The following is a 17891-nucleotide window of genomic DNA, read 5'->3' as shown; positions in this document are numbered from 1 at the left end:
CACTCGGCCCCGCCCGCGCTGGGAGGCCCCGCCCCCGCTATCAGACTCCGCCCATGTAGAGTGCGCCTGCGCGCACTGGCAGGCTTGTCTTTGATTCGGCCTCCAGGGGCCTGAGAGATAAACCTTGAAATCTCCAAAGGAAGGCTCAGATGGGTCCCTGACCTGCCCTACACACTCATTTTCATAGTTTGGCCACAGGACTAGAATGAGTGCGATCCCGAATGTCCCCTTCAGATTCTGCAAACAGCTGAGTCGTTTTTTCTAAAAGTCACTCTTTGTCAGGATCCTAGATTGCACTTTAGTCGTCTGGATAAGCGGTTAGCTCTGTATTAGCGACAAACCCCAGGAAGGCATGGGAACAAACCAGCCCTGAAAGGTGAACGCCATTCCCCATTGCCTTCTGGGCAGTCGTGGTTATGGGGACCCTGGAAGATAAGCTTTCAGCCTAAGAAAACCATGTCACCTGGAATGGCACACTTTGTTACACATTAGACTTTTGTTGCTAGTGACAGAGACCAGAACAAACCGGCCTCTGCAAAAATGGGAATTGCTGGGTCATACAAAGGGGAAAAGTCCAGAGGCACCAGTGACAAAGCTAAGTGTCATCCTGGTCCTTCACTTGAATCTGAGTTCTGTCCACACAAAACAGCTCTCATCTCAAAGGGAATGAAAGACATTTTTATCTGAGCCAAGTTAAGAGTGACCGTGGCCTGGGACAGAGTCAGGTTGCCTAAAATAACATGTTCCAAAGTGGAAGCGCTTTCATGAAGTTTGTAAGTATCAACTAAAGTAAGTCATACATCAAGGCAGTTCTCAGACACATTTCTGGGAACATCACATCAGTGGGTTACATCAAATCAGGGGAGATCTCTGCTTGGGTCTGAGACACTTTTTGATACATTTTCACTTTCCAGTTGGTGGGGCTAGGGATCTGCTGGGTTAACCAATTGCAAAAGGTTTTTACCTAGCTGTGAGGTCAGGCACAGAAGTGAGCGATGGCAGATAAGGAGACTAAAGATAATTTTGAGACAATCTGACCCTGTGCCTGAAACATTCCAACTCTCCCTCCACAATTAAGAAGTCCTAATCGCTCACCAGGGGACTTCAGCTTCACATCTGTTTCTCTTTTGTGTCATCACATTTTCCACAGGAGGTCCCAAATTTGCCATTTCAGACTCTAGCTCTAAGATAATCATTGTTCCCACTGGAAAAAAACACCCTCCCCTTTACTGCTCCAAGGGCTGCCTGGTCATGTAATCCACCTTCATCAATCAGATTTTTTTTTTTTTTTTTTTTTTTTTTTTTTGAGACAGGGTTCCCCAAGGTCTCAAGTAGCCTATGCTGCCCTAGAACTCTCAAAGTAACCAAGAATGACCTCCTGCCTCTACCTGCCAAGTACTAAGATTACAGGTGTGCACTGCCATGCGAAGTCATGCTGGAGGTAGAAGCCAGGGCCTCATATGTGCTAGGCAAGCACTCTACCAACTGAGCCCCTGCCCCAGCCTGGAATACAGTTGCTGCAGAAGAATCAGCATGGAAGACAGCCAGCTACCTAAGAGAAGTGCTACCCACTCATGGGTGCCAGCCAACTCGATAGGGACTCAATGCCGTTTGTTTTGCAAATGTCTCATTTTGCAAAACATAAAATCAGAGTGAGGACTGTTAAGAGCAGCTTTCAGAAAGCCAGGCTGACACTGTTTCTCCAGGGTCAGGAGGGCCAGTCGCAGTAGGTGAGTTTGTCCGTTTTTTTTTTTTTTTTTTTTTTGTAATCTCTTATACTGTGTGATTTTTTTTTAATTTCTATTTTTTTTTTTTATTTTTTTTTTTTTTAGCTGACACGCAGAGACTCCATTTTGCGCATCATGGTATGCAGGTGCTGGAAACTGCTAAAGCTAAACCCCAAACCACCAGAACCTGAGAATTAAACAGAAGTATGTGGTGGGGTGGGGGTTGGGGGCAACCAAGAACAGCTGTATCCTCTCTGCAGGTACTGCCTCCGTGCCAAGCCATGGTGTGGGGATCCTTTTGAGTAATCAGACTGGGAGCATGGTGGGAAGGAGAACTGATGGCAGAAAATGGTCTGCTGTGAGAGAATCCCAGAAAGGATGCCTCAACTTGGCTTTATAGAATCCCCCAAAGCAGCCCCCGGACTAGTGGGAGGGCAGGAGACCTCTGGATCCACAGGCTAGGCCTGAAGGCCACAAAGCCATCCTTTCAACTCTGCAGCTGGCCAGTCCCAGCTACTACTAACCTAGACCTTGCAGCTGAGTTCCAAGTCCCGATTCATGTTATGCCACTAAACCACTGCAACCCTGGCCAAGTCGCTTCTGCTTTCTGGTGCTGTGTTCCCCATGTGTAATGTCAAAGACGGACTGAGAACTCATCCTCCTTCAAGATACTCCATGATGGGGCTGGAGAAATGGCTCAGCAGTTAAGAGCGCATTTCTCTTGCAGGGAAGCCAAGCTCAGTTCCCAGTATCTAGGTCAGGTAGCTTACAACCTCCAGCTCCAGCTCTAGGGGATCTGATGCTGTCTTCTGGCCTCTACAGGCACCTGCACTCACATGCTTGTACATACATGCACACAATTAAAAATAGTAAAACTAAAATATTTCAAAGAAAGAAAGCGACCACAATTAGAAGAATATTACAGAGAGGGGGATTTGTAATGGCAAGGGCCTGAGATAACCATTCTCATGGACATGGGTGCTTACCGGTCTGTAGTCTTCCCTCTGTATATGAACACAACACTATCACCCAGGGGACCTCTATACCTCATTACCCACCATGACCTAAAGCCTCATCCATGCTTGATTTCTTGGCTCAGAGTGAATGGCTGTGTGTGATCGAGGTAGAGTAGTCATGCTGTCAATAAAACCAAGTTTACTCTAGGCACAGGCCACATGGATAGCTAGCTATCTTCAGATGTCATGTCTACCTGTAACAATGGCTCTGCCCTCTTGGTTTGCTTTTGTCTGCCCTCTACAGTTTTCCTGGAAGGCTCACCCAGCCCCTGATAGGGCCAGAGAGAGAGAGAAAGCAAATACTCTTGTCTAATCTTCTCCAGGGTGACCATGTGGCACCCAGTGACCACCCCACCCTTAGCAGGTCCCGCTTCCTGCATTCCCTCTCAGAAGGCAGACAGGAACTTAGCACCTGTCCCAAGGCCCATGTCTGACAGTCACTGGGATGGAGAAGTACCTGGCCTTTTCCCCAGCCAGATCCCTATAACAAGGTCCTCAGCAAGTATGGATTTCTTCTCTCTCCAGGGCACTCAAAGGAGGCTCCAAGGAGGCAAGAAGTCCTGGACTTCAGCCTCATCTGAGCTGCTCAACTCAACCATGGGTTCCCCCAAAGAAAGTCTAAAGTGTGTTTCCAACCCTGTGACATAATGTCATTTCAAAGTTCACACCTAAGAACTGGGCAACTGAGTAACAACAACAAAATCACACACAGACTAAGTCTCATGGTAGATCGAGGGAGTTCACAATTTTATGTCATGCTGCATGCATTCTTAGCTATTCCAGGGCATGTGCAGACCACAGGGTAGACATAGCTAGCAGGACATCTCATTCCTGCTGGCAAAGTCCAAGTAGAAGGTGCTTGTGACTTTATGAGCCAGTGCCATGCTAATATTGGAGAGGGAGAAATGCTGTGGGCTGCCAAGCTGGGCATGGTCCAGCACTGACCTGTACCTCCACCTGCAGCTGCCCCTGTGCTCCTTGGCCCCTTGACTCTCTCCTGCTGCTCCAAGGCTGTGGGTCTGGTGACATAGATCTGAGGTTGGAACTGAGGAGACAGGCAAAGAACCTCATTGTGGAGCAGCTGCAAACCCATACCTTTGGGCATCTCTGCCTCCTCAAGGCCCTCAGTGTCTATCCCCCACCCCACCCCAGGAAGAGATTGTTCAAGCCCAAAAGCCCTAGATTCCTGTACTCTCTGCCTTACCTTAGAGATTCTGGTAAGTCACATGTTGCAGGTCTCAGGGTTCCCTCTTCCAAAGAAAGGAGATGGGCTTGGAAAATGCCCATCACTCCATCCAAGTGCCAATGCTGACTAGTAGGACATTCAGCTGAAGGTGAACTATGTTGCTCAGGGCTCAATGTCTCTATCCAGAGGTCAGGAGTTCTGGGATCAATGGATGATGTCTGCTTTGGTGCTCACGATAGAGAAGGCAGACCAGGTGCCACCTACCCAAGTCACAACCTACCTACCACCAGGAACCAAAGAACCCGTGTGTCCCTCCCTGCCCATGAGACACTCTGCCACGTGGAGTCTATGAAATGTCATGAAGCAGAAGTTGCCAATGGGAAATCTGAGAACTCTTCAATAAAAACTTGATCCAGTAGACAAGTCACCTCCCTTAAAGCGTGGAAAACAGGAAGAGGACTTTGGGTCCCAGGCATGCCAGTAAGAGGCAGGTGAATATTAAGGTGAGAGATATTCTAGGAGTCCAGAGATTTTAAGGTGACCTCAATACTTGGAGTCATCAGAGAGCCACCAGATGTAGCTGTCCCCTTTCCTGTCACACAGCAGTAGCCATTGTCTAAAGCTGCCTCATCTGCAGCAGGAATTGGAGCAGAAAGGACCAGATCCAGTCTCCAGCATCTGTGTCCCAGGAGACACATGTGGGACAGGACCTCTGGTAGGTGCTGATGCAGTCTGAGGTCTGCTTTTAACTGCCAGCTAATCTGTTTCCCTTACAAGTTCCCTTTCCGGTCTGATCCCTCCTGTATCCCACACTAGCAACTCATGGATCCCCCACCCCACTGTTCCAGCCTGGGCTCTCGCCCTTCATATGCAGGTTGGCTTCCCTTGCCCTACAGGTGGTCTCAATGACAAGAAAGTCAAAGGGGGAAAAAAAGCCTCAATTTGTTACTTCTCAAAATTGCCCCATTTCTCCTACTTCTAAGCCCTGCCCCAGGCTTCATCAAAGTTGCAAACTGGGTTAAGAAGCCCTGAGGAGATGGAGCAGGGAACAGGGAGGCTCCAAGCCAGTGCTAGGCTGCCCAAGTTTGTCCTTCTTGGACCTCTGGGTATACATATAATCACTGAGGACAAGGACTTCAAGATGGAAATGTTATCAGGCATAGTGTAATCCCAGCACTTAGAAGACTGAAGCAGGAGAATCATTGAAAGTTCGAGGCCAGCCTGGCCTACATGGCATGTTCCAGGCCAGCTACCCTCAAACAAAATTAAAATGCAATCCAACAGGAAACATTTAAACTTATATAAAAGAATTCCAAACCTAAAAGGCGGTCTTACTGCTGTCCCATGACAACAGGAATAAAGACACTGTCCAGAGTCTCTGCTACACCCTCTTCTTTTATCAGACAGAATCTCATGGAACTCAGGTTGGCCTCTAACTCCTCGTGTAGCCAAGGGTGACCTTGAAATTGTGACCTCTGCCCCTCAAGTGCTAGGATTGCAAGTGTGTGCCACATCACTTGGTTTTTGTGAGATGGAGTCTTTCGGGGGTTTGGATTTTTTGTTTTGTTGTTGTTGTTTTGAGACAGGATTCCTCTGTATTGCTTTGGAGCCTGTTCTGGAACTTGCTCTGTAGACCAAGCTGAACACGAACTCACAGACATCTGTCTGCCTCTGCCTCCCAAGTGCTGGGACTAAAGGTGTGAGCCACCACTGCCCAGCTGTGTTTTTGGTTTTTTTAGTTCAGTGCTGGCAAGCTCCAGCTCAGGACTTCATGTGTGCTAGGCAATCACTCTACCAACTTAGCTCTCCAGTCCCTGGTCTCCCTTTTAAAAATGCTTGTCATTCTTTTTTTTTTTTTTTTTTTTTTTCAGGAGTGTTATTTTACTGTAAATGCTTTTGGACCTAGGAGCTCTTAAAATGTGTATATATAAACCCCAATTCTCTCTTATTCTAAATAAAATTATTCTTTGTTTGTGAGGATTTTGGGAGTTTTTATTTGTTGCTTATTTTGCCTTTTTTACAGGGAAAGGGCAGGTAGGAACTCACAATATAGCTCAGGCTGACCCAAAACTTACTATGGAGCCCAGGCTGGCCACAAACTCCTGCCTCAGCCTCCCTAGTGCTAGGATTACAAGTGTATACCACCAAATCTACTTTGTTTAGTTATTTGCTTGTTTTGAGACGGGATTGTATACAATCAAAGCCAGCCTCAAACTTGCTTTATAACCAAGGCTGGCCTTGATCTCCTGATCTTCCATGTTCCTTCTCCCAGTCCCTGATCCTCAATACCACACCTAGTTTATATGGTGCCAGAGATGGATTGCAGTGAGTGCCAGGCAAGCACTCTACTTACTGAACCAGAGCCCCAGTCCCAAGTGACTGCCCTTAATATCACTCAGTATCCATTCTCTGTTCAAGTTTTTTGCCCAGCATTGTCCCCAGGATCAGTAAAGGGCCCTGGGCTCCTGGAGGCAGAGCAATATTATTCTGTGTGCTATACTGTACGTAGTACCTGTTTAAGTAGGTGAACATAAGTATCCCAGGCCAAGCCAAAGGTTCCCAGGGTGTTTTTCTGACAAGATGCTTAAAAAGATAATAACTGTCTGTGTTCCTGGGTATGCAAAAAAACCTGGGTCCCATCAGGGGAACTGCAATAGGTGCTCACCAAGTGGGAATTATTTATTTGGTTGGTTGGTTGGTTTGGGTTTTTCCAGACAGGGCTTCTCTGTAGCTTTGGAAGCTGTCCTGAAACTTTCTCTGTAGACCAGGCTGGCCTCGAACTCACAGAGATCCTACTGCCTCTGCCTCTGCCTCTGCCTCTGCCTCCTGAGTGCTGGGATTAAAGGCATATGCCACCATCACCCAGCAGGAATTTTTTTTTAAGTTATTGGTTTGTCTAACTTGGAGATTGCCACAGATTCCACATCAAGGCTCAGCCCCTAGACGGAGCCATGCTGTAGATGCCAGCCCACAGCTACATGTTGCATTTTCTATGCTTCTCCCCAAGTGAATGGTTCCTATGAGCCCTCCTTGAGCTTGGATCACTTGTTTAAGTGGCTCAGGGCTTGGGGAAATACTTCCATTATCTGTGGTTGGTTGTTTATTTGTGTGTGTGTGTGTGTATGTGTGTGTGTACCCACAAGGTCAGAAGAGATATTGGATCCCCTGGAAATGGCAGGCTTCTGAGTCTGCAGTGCACACTACATTACAGGGGCCTCAACAAGAATGTTAATATGTCACCAGGTGGTGGTAGCACACATCTTTAATCCCAGCACTCAGGAGGCAGAGGCAGGTGGATCTCTGTGAATTTAAGGTCAGCTTGGTCTACAGAGTGGGTCCCAGGATAGCCATGGCTGCACAGAGAAAGCCTATCTTGGAAAAAAAAAAGTGACAGAACAGAAAGAGTAAGAGCTAAGGCTAACAGATTCTTCATGTTGTCCCTGCCGAAATCCTTCCTGCTGTGCATGGAGCCTGCACCCTCTGGGATGGTGTCTTGTCACCTGTTTGGGTGGAGGGACTATATGAAAACCAAAGTCTATCCATTATAATATCCCAGCCGCTAACGTTAAAGAACAGAAATTTCACATAAATGTCCAGGCTCTGACTTTCCTTAGAAAAGTGGCCAACCTGGAACCATGGCTTCCTTCCAGCCTGGCAGTGGCAGGTCAGAGCTGACTCAAGACTTCCCCCTTGTGGTGAGATAATGCAGCATCATGCCCAGCGCGGCCACCCACTTTGCCTCCTAGGTCCTGAGCAGATTCCATGATGACTGATTGCCTGTCCTCTTTTGGTTTTGTTAATGTCTTTCATTTTTCATGGATACATTTTTAAATGTTGCATTACTTATGTGGGTGGGTAGGTACCTGTGTGCAACCACAGTGGCATATGGAGGTGGAAGAAAGAAGAGCTTGTGGAATGCAAGTCTATCCTCCCACCAGGTGGGTCCTGGATATCCAACTTGGCTTGTCAGACTCGGCCTTCTATTCCTCCCAGCACCCCGCTCTCTAATGAGAATGTGGGGACAGTGGGACACACCTCACGGCCGGTTGGAACTGCATGGGATGTGAAGGGCAGATGCGCAGCACCTGGCACTTACTTTTGCAACTTTATCACCAAGATCGCAAGAGTCTCCCCACTCTGTGAAGTCGGGGTGGCTTGGTGTTAACATTCTCAGCCACTAAAACTCCCTGGGTTGTGAGAGTTTTTAGCCCCTATTAGGGGAAAGATGTTATCGGAAAGTTTGCATTTCTTATCAAGCCCTATTAGTGGTCCTCCAGGGCTGATTAGTGCTTAGAGCAGGCCAGAGCTATTTAACAAGCAGTTCTCCACACAGCTTCAGGCCCATAACTAGCTTCTCCCAAGCACCTTAAGCAGGGGAAAGGGATCATGAAGCGGCTTGGGGTCCTCTGGCTTGTGGCCCTCTCAGAGTGCTTAGTCAAGTAAGTATAGGGTGGGTGCTCTCAGCTGTCTCCCTGGGTTCTTTCTCACCCTTGTGAAACTGACTCTTTTATTATTATTTTTCCTCATTTTACATATCGATCCCAGTTCCCTCTCCGTCCCTACCTCCCATGCCCCCCTGACCTCCCCTTCCATCCCATCCCCCACCCCATCTGACTCTATTCTTGCCCTGCCTATCCCTGGTTGAAGAAGGAAATGTAACCTTCCTGGCTTTCATAGAGTTTAGGTGTCCATTCACCAAGAGCACCAGAAGGGCCCAGCAGTCTTGGGGTAAATCGTTGGGACCACCCAACTCCAAGGGCACAAGTCACATCCTGGGCTGTATGGATGTCTCTCCCTGGAATCGCTGAGTGTACAGCTTGTGCTGCTGTAGGGATATCTCTTCTACATTGTCTTATAGATCTCTCCCAACATGTCTGTCTCTACAGATCTTCCTTGTGTCTTCCCAACCTCCAAGTGTCTGTCCACAGACATCTACACAGTCTGTCCACAGCCTTTGGGCTCTCACTCTCAGGCCTCATCATTTCCCTAACAGATTCCCTGCTTTGGCTCCCTGGCATTTTCCGTTTTATCTCTCATCCCTCACTTCTGATTGAGCCAATATGGGTGTAGAGGGCTGCTGCCACCTGTGTACGGTGGTGCCTGCCTGCCTGTAAGCTCAGCATTTGGGAGGTGGAGGCAGAATGATCAGAAATTTAAAGTCATCCTCAGTTATATATATATATCAAATTTGATGCCAGCCTAGGATACATAAGAGCTGGTCTCAGAAAGAAAAGAAACATAAAAAGGGGCTGCTTGCTAGGCCTAGCTTTTATGGTAACTAGCATGGTGACCAAAGCTGAGTCACAAGGAGAGGGAGTCGGAATGCCCAGATCTCCCGTCCTTCCTCTCAGGTTGCTTCAAGAAAGATAGTAAGTACCCTGGAAAGAGTGACAGCAACAGCTGTCACTGTTAGGACTTACTAGATGGCAGGTGCTCCCTATCCATCACCCCCACCCCCAGACCCTGCGTGAGGAGAGTCACCGTCCCATCTTTTCTACAGAAAGGGAAGCTAAAGTTCAGAATGGTCCCATGACTTGCTCGAGAGCCAATACCAGACCTGGGTTGGAAACCAGGCACTCTGCCATGGTCTTCCTGTTGTGTTGTGTGGCCTGTTCCAGTAATGGTCTTAGGAAAATCCACCGTGCATCTGCCTCATTGCCTCTCGGCACCCTGTGGTGCCTCTCTCTGGCTCAATTTCCTTCCCAATGCTCATTTACAGAATCCCTCTGATGAAGATTAAGTCCATGCGAGAAAACCTTCGGGAAAATAACAAGCTGAAGGATTACCTGGAGAAGTACCCTCGGAGCCACGCCCACGAGCTTCTTAAGCAGCACTGGAACCCAGCAGTAACTTATGAGCCCTTGAAGAACTACCTAGACGTTAGTGTGGTAGGGGGACTGGGGCTCCCGAGTGCCCCCTAGGGCTTCTGCCCAGCGCTGTGGCCCCTCTGGGGCATACTGCATTAGTGCTGGGGTTCCTAAAGCCAGAAGGGGTGGGAAGTAGGGACTGGGATAGATAGCTCAGCAGTTAAGAGCACCTGCCACTCCAAGTGTGAGGACTTCAGTTCAAATCCTTAACACCCACAGGAAATACAAGCTAGATGTAGCCACACACACTTTTGACCCCAGCACTGTGGAAGCTGAAATAGGAGTAACTGGGGTTTGTAGCCTGCCAGGCTAGCTCTATGTTCAGTGAGAGATCCTGTCTCAAAAGAATAATCTGGAGTGACAGAACAGGATACCTCTTTGCATCTGAACCTGCAATACATCACACACTCATACATGAAAGAAAAAAATTAATGGGTGAGGAACAGGGACCTGCCCCCCCCATTATTCCCCATCCCCCTATGCCAAGGAGAACACATTCTGGGGGCTGTGCTGGCAGGTTGGACCTAGCAATGACCAGTTATTACCACACAGACATCCTGTTCTGTGCTTGTGACAAGTCATTGGGACCCTGGACTTTTGTTCTTTTTCACCTAGGTGAATCTCTGGGCCCCAAGCAAGGGTGAGCCACAACCAACCCAATACCAGCAAATCCAATTGCAAATCAAGCTCGGTATCTCAGGGAAAGGAGTCCCACATCTTCAAACTCAGATTTCAACCAATGACCAGTTAGTGAGTGCTGAGATGGGCTGGACACTGATCAGCTAGCAAGATGCTGTCATTTCTGATGAGCAGAGGCTAATCTCTTTCTTTCTTTCTTTCTTTTTTTTTTTTTTTTCTTTCTTTTTTTTTTTTTTTCCAAGATAGGTTTTACCGTGTAACTCCAACTGGCCTGGAACTTGCTATGCAGACCAAGCTGGCTTTGAACACAGAGATCCACCTGCTTCTGCCTCCCTAGTGCTGGGACTAAAGGCATGCACCACCACACCTGACTAAATTTAAGTTTCCTTTCCTAATACATAACAGCCTAGCCAGAGAAATGGAGAATAAAACGGATGTCAGCTGGGCATAGTGGTGCATGCCTGTAATCACAGCAACCAGAAAGTTTTGAGAAGAGCTACCATAAAGAATAGAGAAGGGGAGGAGGGAAAGGCAGAGGAGTGTAAACGAGTGCCCAATGAAAGGACTGGCTGAGTGGTCTTCATAGTAACTATTTTGACATTGGAGAAAGCAAAGAGCACAGAGGCCTGGAGTGACCCGGGAGGGCTGCCTGGAGGAGGCGCTTAGGCTGCCTCCTGACAGGTGGAAAGAATTTGAGACCTTTGAGAGAGGATGGAACGTTCCTAAAAGGAAGCCCTGGTTTGAGCAGAGGCTCAGCAGTGTGGACAGTACTGTGGAGGCAGGCACCCCAGAAGCCAGGGGACAGGCAAGGCATCCAGGCTGGCCCTAGCCATGGCCCTCCTCTCCTGCAGCTGGCCTACATTGGTATTATCAGCATCGGCACACCCCCTCAGGAGTTCAAGGTTGTCTTGGATACTGGTTCTGCTTACCTATGGGTTCCGTCCATCTATTGCTCCAGCCCAGCCTGTGGTGAGTATTCTGCCCTGCCCTGCCCTGCCCTGCCCTGCCCTTCATTATGCCTCCTGTCCCAGCACACCTGAGAGTCACCTCCTGCCTGTGTCCTGCAGCTCACCACAAGGTCTTCAACCCTTTGCAATCTTCCACTCTCCTACTCTCGGGCCAACCAGTGAATGTCGCCTATGGTTCAGGAGAGATGTCAGGATTTCTTGCCTATGACTCTGTCAAGGTAACCCGGGAATCAGAGGCTAGCTCTGAGTGTGAAGACTGTGGGCAGGGCCAGTTGGGAGTGCCTTCTCTGCCAGCTGGCCACACACCTTGTGGAGCTCCTCCTCCTTGGTAACCCTCCCCAACTGTTACACACATTCAAGGCTCAGATTTGTAGCTCCTTCCCCAAAGGGGAGCACAAAATGGTTCTGCCAGTAGCAGAGGGAAAGAAGTATGTAAAAATAAGCCACTTGTATGCCCCACATTGTTCCAGACAGTAGGCTGGGCACAGTCTTCAAAATAACTACATGAATTTTCTCAACAAGCCCAAGGCAGGCGTTGCCAAGACTTTTCATTCCATAGGTGAACAGAAAGAGCCAGGGCCTTATCCAAGGTCACACAGCTGGTAAGCCAAACAGCTGGGGTATGACTCAGAATAAGCAGGCAAGTGAGAAAGTGCTCTCAGGGACAACAGCCCTGTGGTCCAGGCCTCTGGGAACAGTCAAGGGGCCTTGAGCTCCCAGGCAGGAAAAGCAGAGCACGGATTCAGAAGAGCTATGCTCCATCAAAGACTCTTAAATTACCCTGGGAGACCTTAATGGACTTGAGAATCAAAATTCCTGCGTGTGCACATGTGTGTGTGCGCGCACGCACACACACACACACATACACACACACATATACACACACACATACACACACACACACACACACACACACACATTTTCACAATCCAAATATTCTTGGATTGTGGGAGCGGGCTGGAGAGATGACGCAAAAGTTAGGAGCACTGGCTGCTCTTCCAGAGGACCCGACTTCAATTCCTGGCACCCACATGACAGCTCACAACTGTCTGTAACTCCAGTTCCAGGGGATCTGGCAGCCTCACACAGACATACATACAGGTAAAACACCAATGCACATAAAATAAAAAGAAGACTCTGGCAGCTTAGTAAGACATGGTTGCACAGGCCTTTAATCCCATCACTCCAGAAGGCAGAGGCAGGCAGAGCTCTGTGGATTCAGGGACATATAGTGAGACTCAGTTAAACAAATTCATATACCAGATTCCCACCTCTCAGGGGTTCGGAAAAGATCTCCACAGGCAATGCCCTGAAGGAAATGCCTTGCTCCCCACTCATCTCCAAGAGGGAAACCCTAAGTTGTTCACTCAGAATCTCAGATTCCCCAGTTGGAAAAGACTAAAATTCAGATAATATCTGGGTATGGATGTTGGTGACAACCCGCACCACCACAGCTGCCAGCCCACTCCTGCTGGGATTCACACCTGAGTGGCCCATGGCATGACTAGAGCTCAGTTATACCCTGTGGGTCAGACCCTATTCCCATCGCCTGCAAGCCCAGCCATGCCATATCCCCAGTTTCAGAACCGTATTTAAGGACACCCTCTTCTCTCACAGATCGGGGACCTCACGGTTGTAGCCCAGGCATTTGGCCTAAGTGTGGAGGAACCGGGTACTTCTATGGAATATGCAGTGTTCGATGGTATTCTGGGGCTGGGCTACCCTGACCTCAGCCTTCAGGGAATCCTGCCTGTCTTTGACAACCTGTGGATGCAAGGCCTTATCCCCCAGAATCTCTTCGCTTTCTACTTGAGCAGGTGAGCCTGTGCCAAGTCAGCCCTTTTTCTAGGCTGCCAGTTGCATTAGAAATGGTTTACCCTCTGATCCTGAAGGTCTAGTCCTTCAGGCATGGTCTAGTCCAGGTGTCTGCCTGCTGTGGTCTGGACACCAGATCTGGCCCAACATCTGCTTTTGTAAATAAGGTTTCATCGGATCTTCCCTTTCCACCTTGCCTGTGGCTGCTTTCGCACAACAGTGGTGACGTTGAGTCATTCAGTAGAGATGAATGTCTCCCAGTGTGCACAGCCTTCGTGCTGACAGTCACTGACAGCCTGTGGAGAACATGCTGGCCCCGTTAGTCCTATCTTTTCAGTCAGAGATGAGAAAACTAAGGCTTTGTTTGAGAGGGGCTTTGCCCAGGATGGCCCAGTCTAGGGCTGAGAGAAGCCGCTCTCAAACTCAGCCTTCAGGGTTCTTCCCCATGACAGTGGTCAGTCCATCAGCTCTTCTACTACATCGAGGTTCCTGATTCAGAGAAGGACAGGCGAGGAGGCAAAGAGCAGGTGGCAGGTCCTGTTGATACTTGTCTCTTCTCCACCAAGTGTGGGAATTGGTCCCACATGTTAGAGGGGAGGCAGGTGTGTCTGTGTGTCTGTGGCTGTGGGCTCTTCAGGAACAGTGAGCTCCAGGAACCCCAGCTCTCTAGCATAAGCAAGCTGTTCTGGCCCTTGGGAACACTTGAATCCGGTCCACAATGATTCATTCACGGACTTCTTATTAAGCAGCTGCTAAGCACTGAGTGCCTCTGTACACAGTTCATGCAAGGATACAGAAAAGGGGGAGGCCGAAGACAAGAAGATAGTAAACAAAGGAAAAAGATGCCTAGGTAGCAACTGTGTCTGTGACAACAAAGAATCAGACAGCTAGAATCAGTAGGCCTGAGGTGGGGGTGGGGCTCCCTGTGTGAGCTGGAAAGCACGCCCCTAGCTGCCCCGGGCCTCAGTGTTCCGGAAAATGACTGTCTAGACAGGTGGAAGTCACACCCCTCTGGGGGTCAATTATCTTTTAACCATAAAGTTGCTCCAGTTTCCAAAGGGGCCCAAGTGTTCCACAGAACGGTGGGCTGTCCAGAGTCCAGCTCTGTCGTCAGCTATCCACATTGGAACCTCAGCTTTGCTACTCATGAGCTGTGTAACTGACCTGGAGCAGGTACTCAGCCCTCCTTGCCTTAATTTCCCTGTCCATGAATAAGTGGAGGCCCTGAGAGGGCTGCTGTGTGTGTTCGTGTGCTGGCAGGGTCAGGTGTGCTGCTAAGTCTAAGAAACTCAGCCCAGTAGTTTCCACCACACAGTAAGCCCTTCCCCTCCTCTTCCTTCCAGCAAGGATGAGAAGGGCAGCATGCTGATGCTGGGTGGAGTGGACCCCTCCTACTACAGTGGAGACCTTCACTGGGTACCTGTGTCCAAGCCCAGCTACTGGCAGTTAGCTCTGGACAAGTAAGTGCCAGCCTGATTCCTGCTCCTAGATGCAATCACCAACATGTGTACACGTACAAATGGAGCAACACAAGTCCACACCTATGTGTGACTGGACCTAAAATGACACATATACTCACACACAAAGTCACTGATGTGTCCTGACACATGGAGTCACAAGACAGTCCACACAAAAACAGAAGTCTGAACATGTACAACCACAGAGACATGCATACAGTGCCACATACTGACACACACAGACGTCCAGTCTCCCATACCACAGACATACCCCTTGATACAGCTGTAACCCCTCAAGGTCTCCGCAGACTCTCAGTCAGAGAGGGCAGGTTAGGCCTGGGTCTGGAGCAATAATTAAAGGACAGGGCATCTACAGACCTGAATATGCAGAAGTCGTCCCTGAAAAGGCCCACACAGAGAGACACAGGTGGAAAGTGTGGCCTGAAAGCCCTGAAGTGAGATTGGTCGGGGGTGGTATAGGGGTATGGAAGGGGAGGGAATCTACTATGCCAGAGTCACAATGAGTGACTGTCATCCTGGTTTGCCCAGGACTTGGGGATTCCTGTTCAAAGCAGGTGAAGTCCTAGGCCCATAGTAGATCAGACAGGAGAACAGTCAGAAGCAGAGACAAGTCTCCATCCTCCAATATGAAAACCACAAATACACATCTTAGCCATGCAGCAGGCTAGGTCGGAGGCAAGACAGAAAACAGGCAGCTGGGAACCTGAAAAACTGAGCAGATCCCTACAAACGGTGAATCACCACCTCACTACTTGCTAGAAATGAACAAGGGAAGGTGGAAGGGACCAAGAGAGTGACTGAATTGAATCTGAAGCTGGAAAAGGTGACAATTAGGCTGGAATTTGGGAGATGATGAGAAACCAGCCAGACAAAGGGGTCATGTGTGAAGGCCCTGAGGCAAGAAACAGCTCTGTGCATTCAACATCTGAAAGGATGTTGCTGGGGTTAGAGCTCAGTTGGTAGACTGCTTGCCTAGCATGTGGGAAACCCTGGGTCTGATCCCTGGCATCAAATAGACTAGATGTGATGGGGCACACCTATAATCCAGCACTTGAGAAGTAAAGGCAGGAGGATCAGGAGTATAAGGTCATTCGGACTAGAAAATGAGTTTGAGGCCAGCCTGAGCTACATAAGGCCTGTCTCAAAACAAACAAAAAGACAAGGTAACTGGAAGGAAAGCCAGATTCGGTGGCATCCAGCTCTAGTCCAAGCTACTGGGGAGGCTAAAGCAGGGGGATCATCTGAGCTTGGACATTGGAGACGAGCACAGGAAACATGGTAAGACCTTTACTCAAGTAAATAAATAAATAACCAGAAATACATCAGAAATGGTAAAGTAACCATGCAGGAGGGGTGGTATGGAGAGATGAAGGGCTGTTTTGAAGTCGGGGAAGGGGAGTGTGGAGCTATATGGTAATCCTGGTGTCCTCTTTGGCTCCTGACTCTCAGCATCTCCATGAATGGGGTAGTCATTGCCTGTGAAGGTGGCTGCCAAGGTATAATGGACACAGGGACCTCCTTGCTGACTGGCCCCCGAAACTCAATCCTTAACATCCAGAATCTCATTGGTGCCAAGGTCCCTAGTGATGGCGAGGTAAAGGGCCGTGTGGGAGGGCCACCTGGGTTCTCCTCACACTGCTGTAGTGGCTGGGCTAATGTCCAGCCTCCCCTTTTTTGACAGTATGTTGTCAAGTGTGATACCATCAACACCCTACCTGACATTGTCTTCACCATCAATGATGTTGCCTACCCAGTGCCAGCCAGTGCCTACATCCGGAAGGTGGGGAGTTCAGCAGTGGGGCTGTTTGTTCCTCAAACCTGGGAATAGGAAGAATCACCAGGCTTGGACTTCTGTGGAAGAGGAAGGCCTACCCTGGAGATCAGGATGTGTCATTACAGGTGCTTGCCCACCAGCTGGGCAAGTACTGGCCAAACAACCATCATGACTGCAAAAGCCAGTCTGGCATTCCTTCCTCCTCCCATAAATATTGAGGGGAAGGGTCAGCAGGGCATGGTAACACCACTCCATTTCCCAGGTTTCAGAGGAAAGATGAGGGTAGCTTGAACTGAAGGGTGGCCTCAGGTAAACAGGACTTGGGGAACCATGCAAAGAGGCAGCTGGATTAGATGGATCTGCAGACCAGGGACATGGAGAAGAAAAAGTACCTGGAGATGGTCATGTCTCATCCACAGGCTACCCAAAGGGGAGAAGGAAAGACCTGCTCTGCAGAGGGACCAGCTGAACCAAGGTTGGGAAAAAGAAATGACAGCATTTGGAGGGGTCTCCTCCCAGCTGTGCAAGCCATCCTGCAGCAGCCAGAAAGATCCATTCAGCTCCATGAAAGGAGGACACCAAGCTGATTGGCAGGACTAGGGATGTAGCTCAGTTGATAGTTTTTGCCTAGAATGCAGGAAACCCTAAGGTCAGCCCACAGCACTGCATAAAGTGGGCATGCTATGCACCTCTGTAATCCCAGCACTTGAGAGGCTGAGGCAGAAAGATCAGAAATCCCAGGTCACCCTCAGCTACGTAGTGAGTACGAAATCAAACTGCAAACTGGGCAACATGATACCCTGGCTCAAAACAAAAAGGCAAGAAGCTGAGCTTCTGGCTGCTGAGTTCATATATCGCTCTTCTTTTTTCAGGGTCATTCACACAACTGCTATAGCAACTTTGAAGAAGGCATAGATGACCATTTGGACTCTGAGATGTGGGTGCTGGGGGATGTTTTCCTAAGGCTGTATTTCACCGTATTTGATCGGGCAAATAACAGGATTGGTCTGGCTCCGGCTGTGTAAGTGCTGGACCTCCTTCAGCGGATCGCCAGGCACATACAGACATGAATGCTCATGGGGCATTCCCATCCAGAGAGCTGTCTCCAGCTATTGGGAGCTCTGCAAAGCCCTGTTCTGGGTAGAGAATAAAGATTGCATTCCCAAAGCCACTGGTGCTAATGGCTGCTCTCTTGGGGTCGCTGAGCGATGCTAGAGTTAGTTTTGTTTTGGTTTAGTTTTTGAGACAGGATCTCACTGTGTAGCTCAGGCTAGCCTAGAACTCACTATTGTAGCCTAGAACTTTCAGCACACCTCCTGCCTCAGTCTCCAGAGTGCCAGGAAACAAGCCTCCACCATGTAGTAGCCATGGTAACAGAAGCCAAGTCTGCCAGCATGAGTGAAGAGAAAGACTTTAGGGAT

The 17891-nt window shown here is 49.0% G+C and overlaps 1 protein-coding gene across 1 annotated transcript; it reads left to right on the top strand.

Annotated features, from left to right (window-relative positions):
• Positions 1-8315: 8315 nt before the first annotated feature.
• LOC127227752 (pepsin A-5) lies at positions 8316-17596 on the top strand. The gene is made up of 9 exons (XM_051192096.1): positions 8316-8368; positions 9649-9808; positions 11287-11404; positions 11503-11621; positions 13021-13220; positions 14562-14678; positions 16146-16290; positions 16378-16476; positions 17343-17596. The coding sequence occupies exons 1-9, from the start codon at positions 8316-8318 to the stop codon at positions 17493-17495; spliced, it is 1164 nt and encodes a 387-aa protein (XP_051048053.1). The 3' UTR covers positions 17496-17596.
• Positions 17597-17891: the final 295 nt, after the last annotated feature.

This window comes from Phodopus roborovskii, unplaced genomic scaffold, assembly GCF_943737965.1.
Source record: "Phodopus roborovskii unplaced genomic scaffold, PHOROB, whole genome shotgun sequence".
Classification (NCBI taxonomy): Eukaryota; Metazoa; Chordata; class Mammalia; order Rodentia; family Cricetidae; genus Phodopus; species Phodopus roborovskii.
The sequence above is the reverse complement of the archived record's forward strand: the minus strand, read 5'-3'. Positions and strand labels throughout refer to the sequence as shown.

What these genes read in the sequence shown, in the direction of transcription:
- LOC127227752 (XM_051192096.1), top strand. Translation starts at nt 8,316, where the DNA reads ATGAAGCGGCTTGGGGTCCTCTGGCTTGTGGCCCTCTCAGAGTGCTTA. An exon ending in CTCTCAGAGTGCTTAGTCAA is followed by an intron (nt 8,369 to 9,648) that starts GTAAGTATAGGG and finishes GCTCATTTACAG; the next exon opens with AATCCCTCTGATGAAGATTA. An exon ending in CCAGTGCCTACATCCGGAAG is followed by an intron (nt 16,477 to 17,342) that starts GTGGGGAGTTCA and finishes TTCTTTTTTCAG; the next exon opens with GGTCATTCACACAACTGCTA.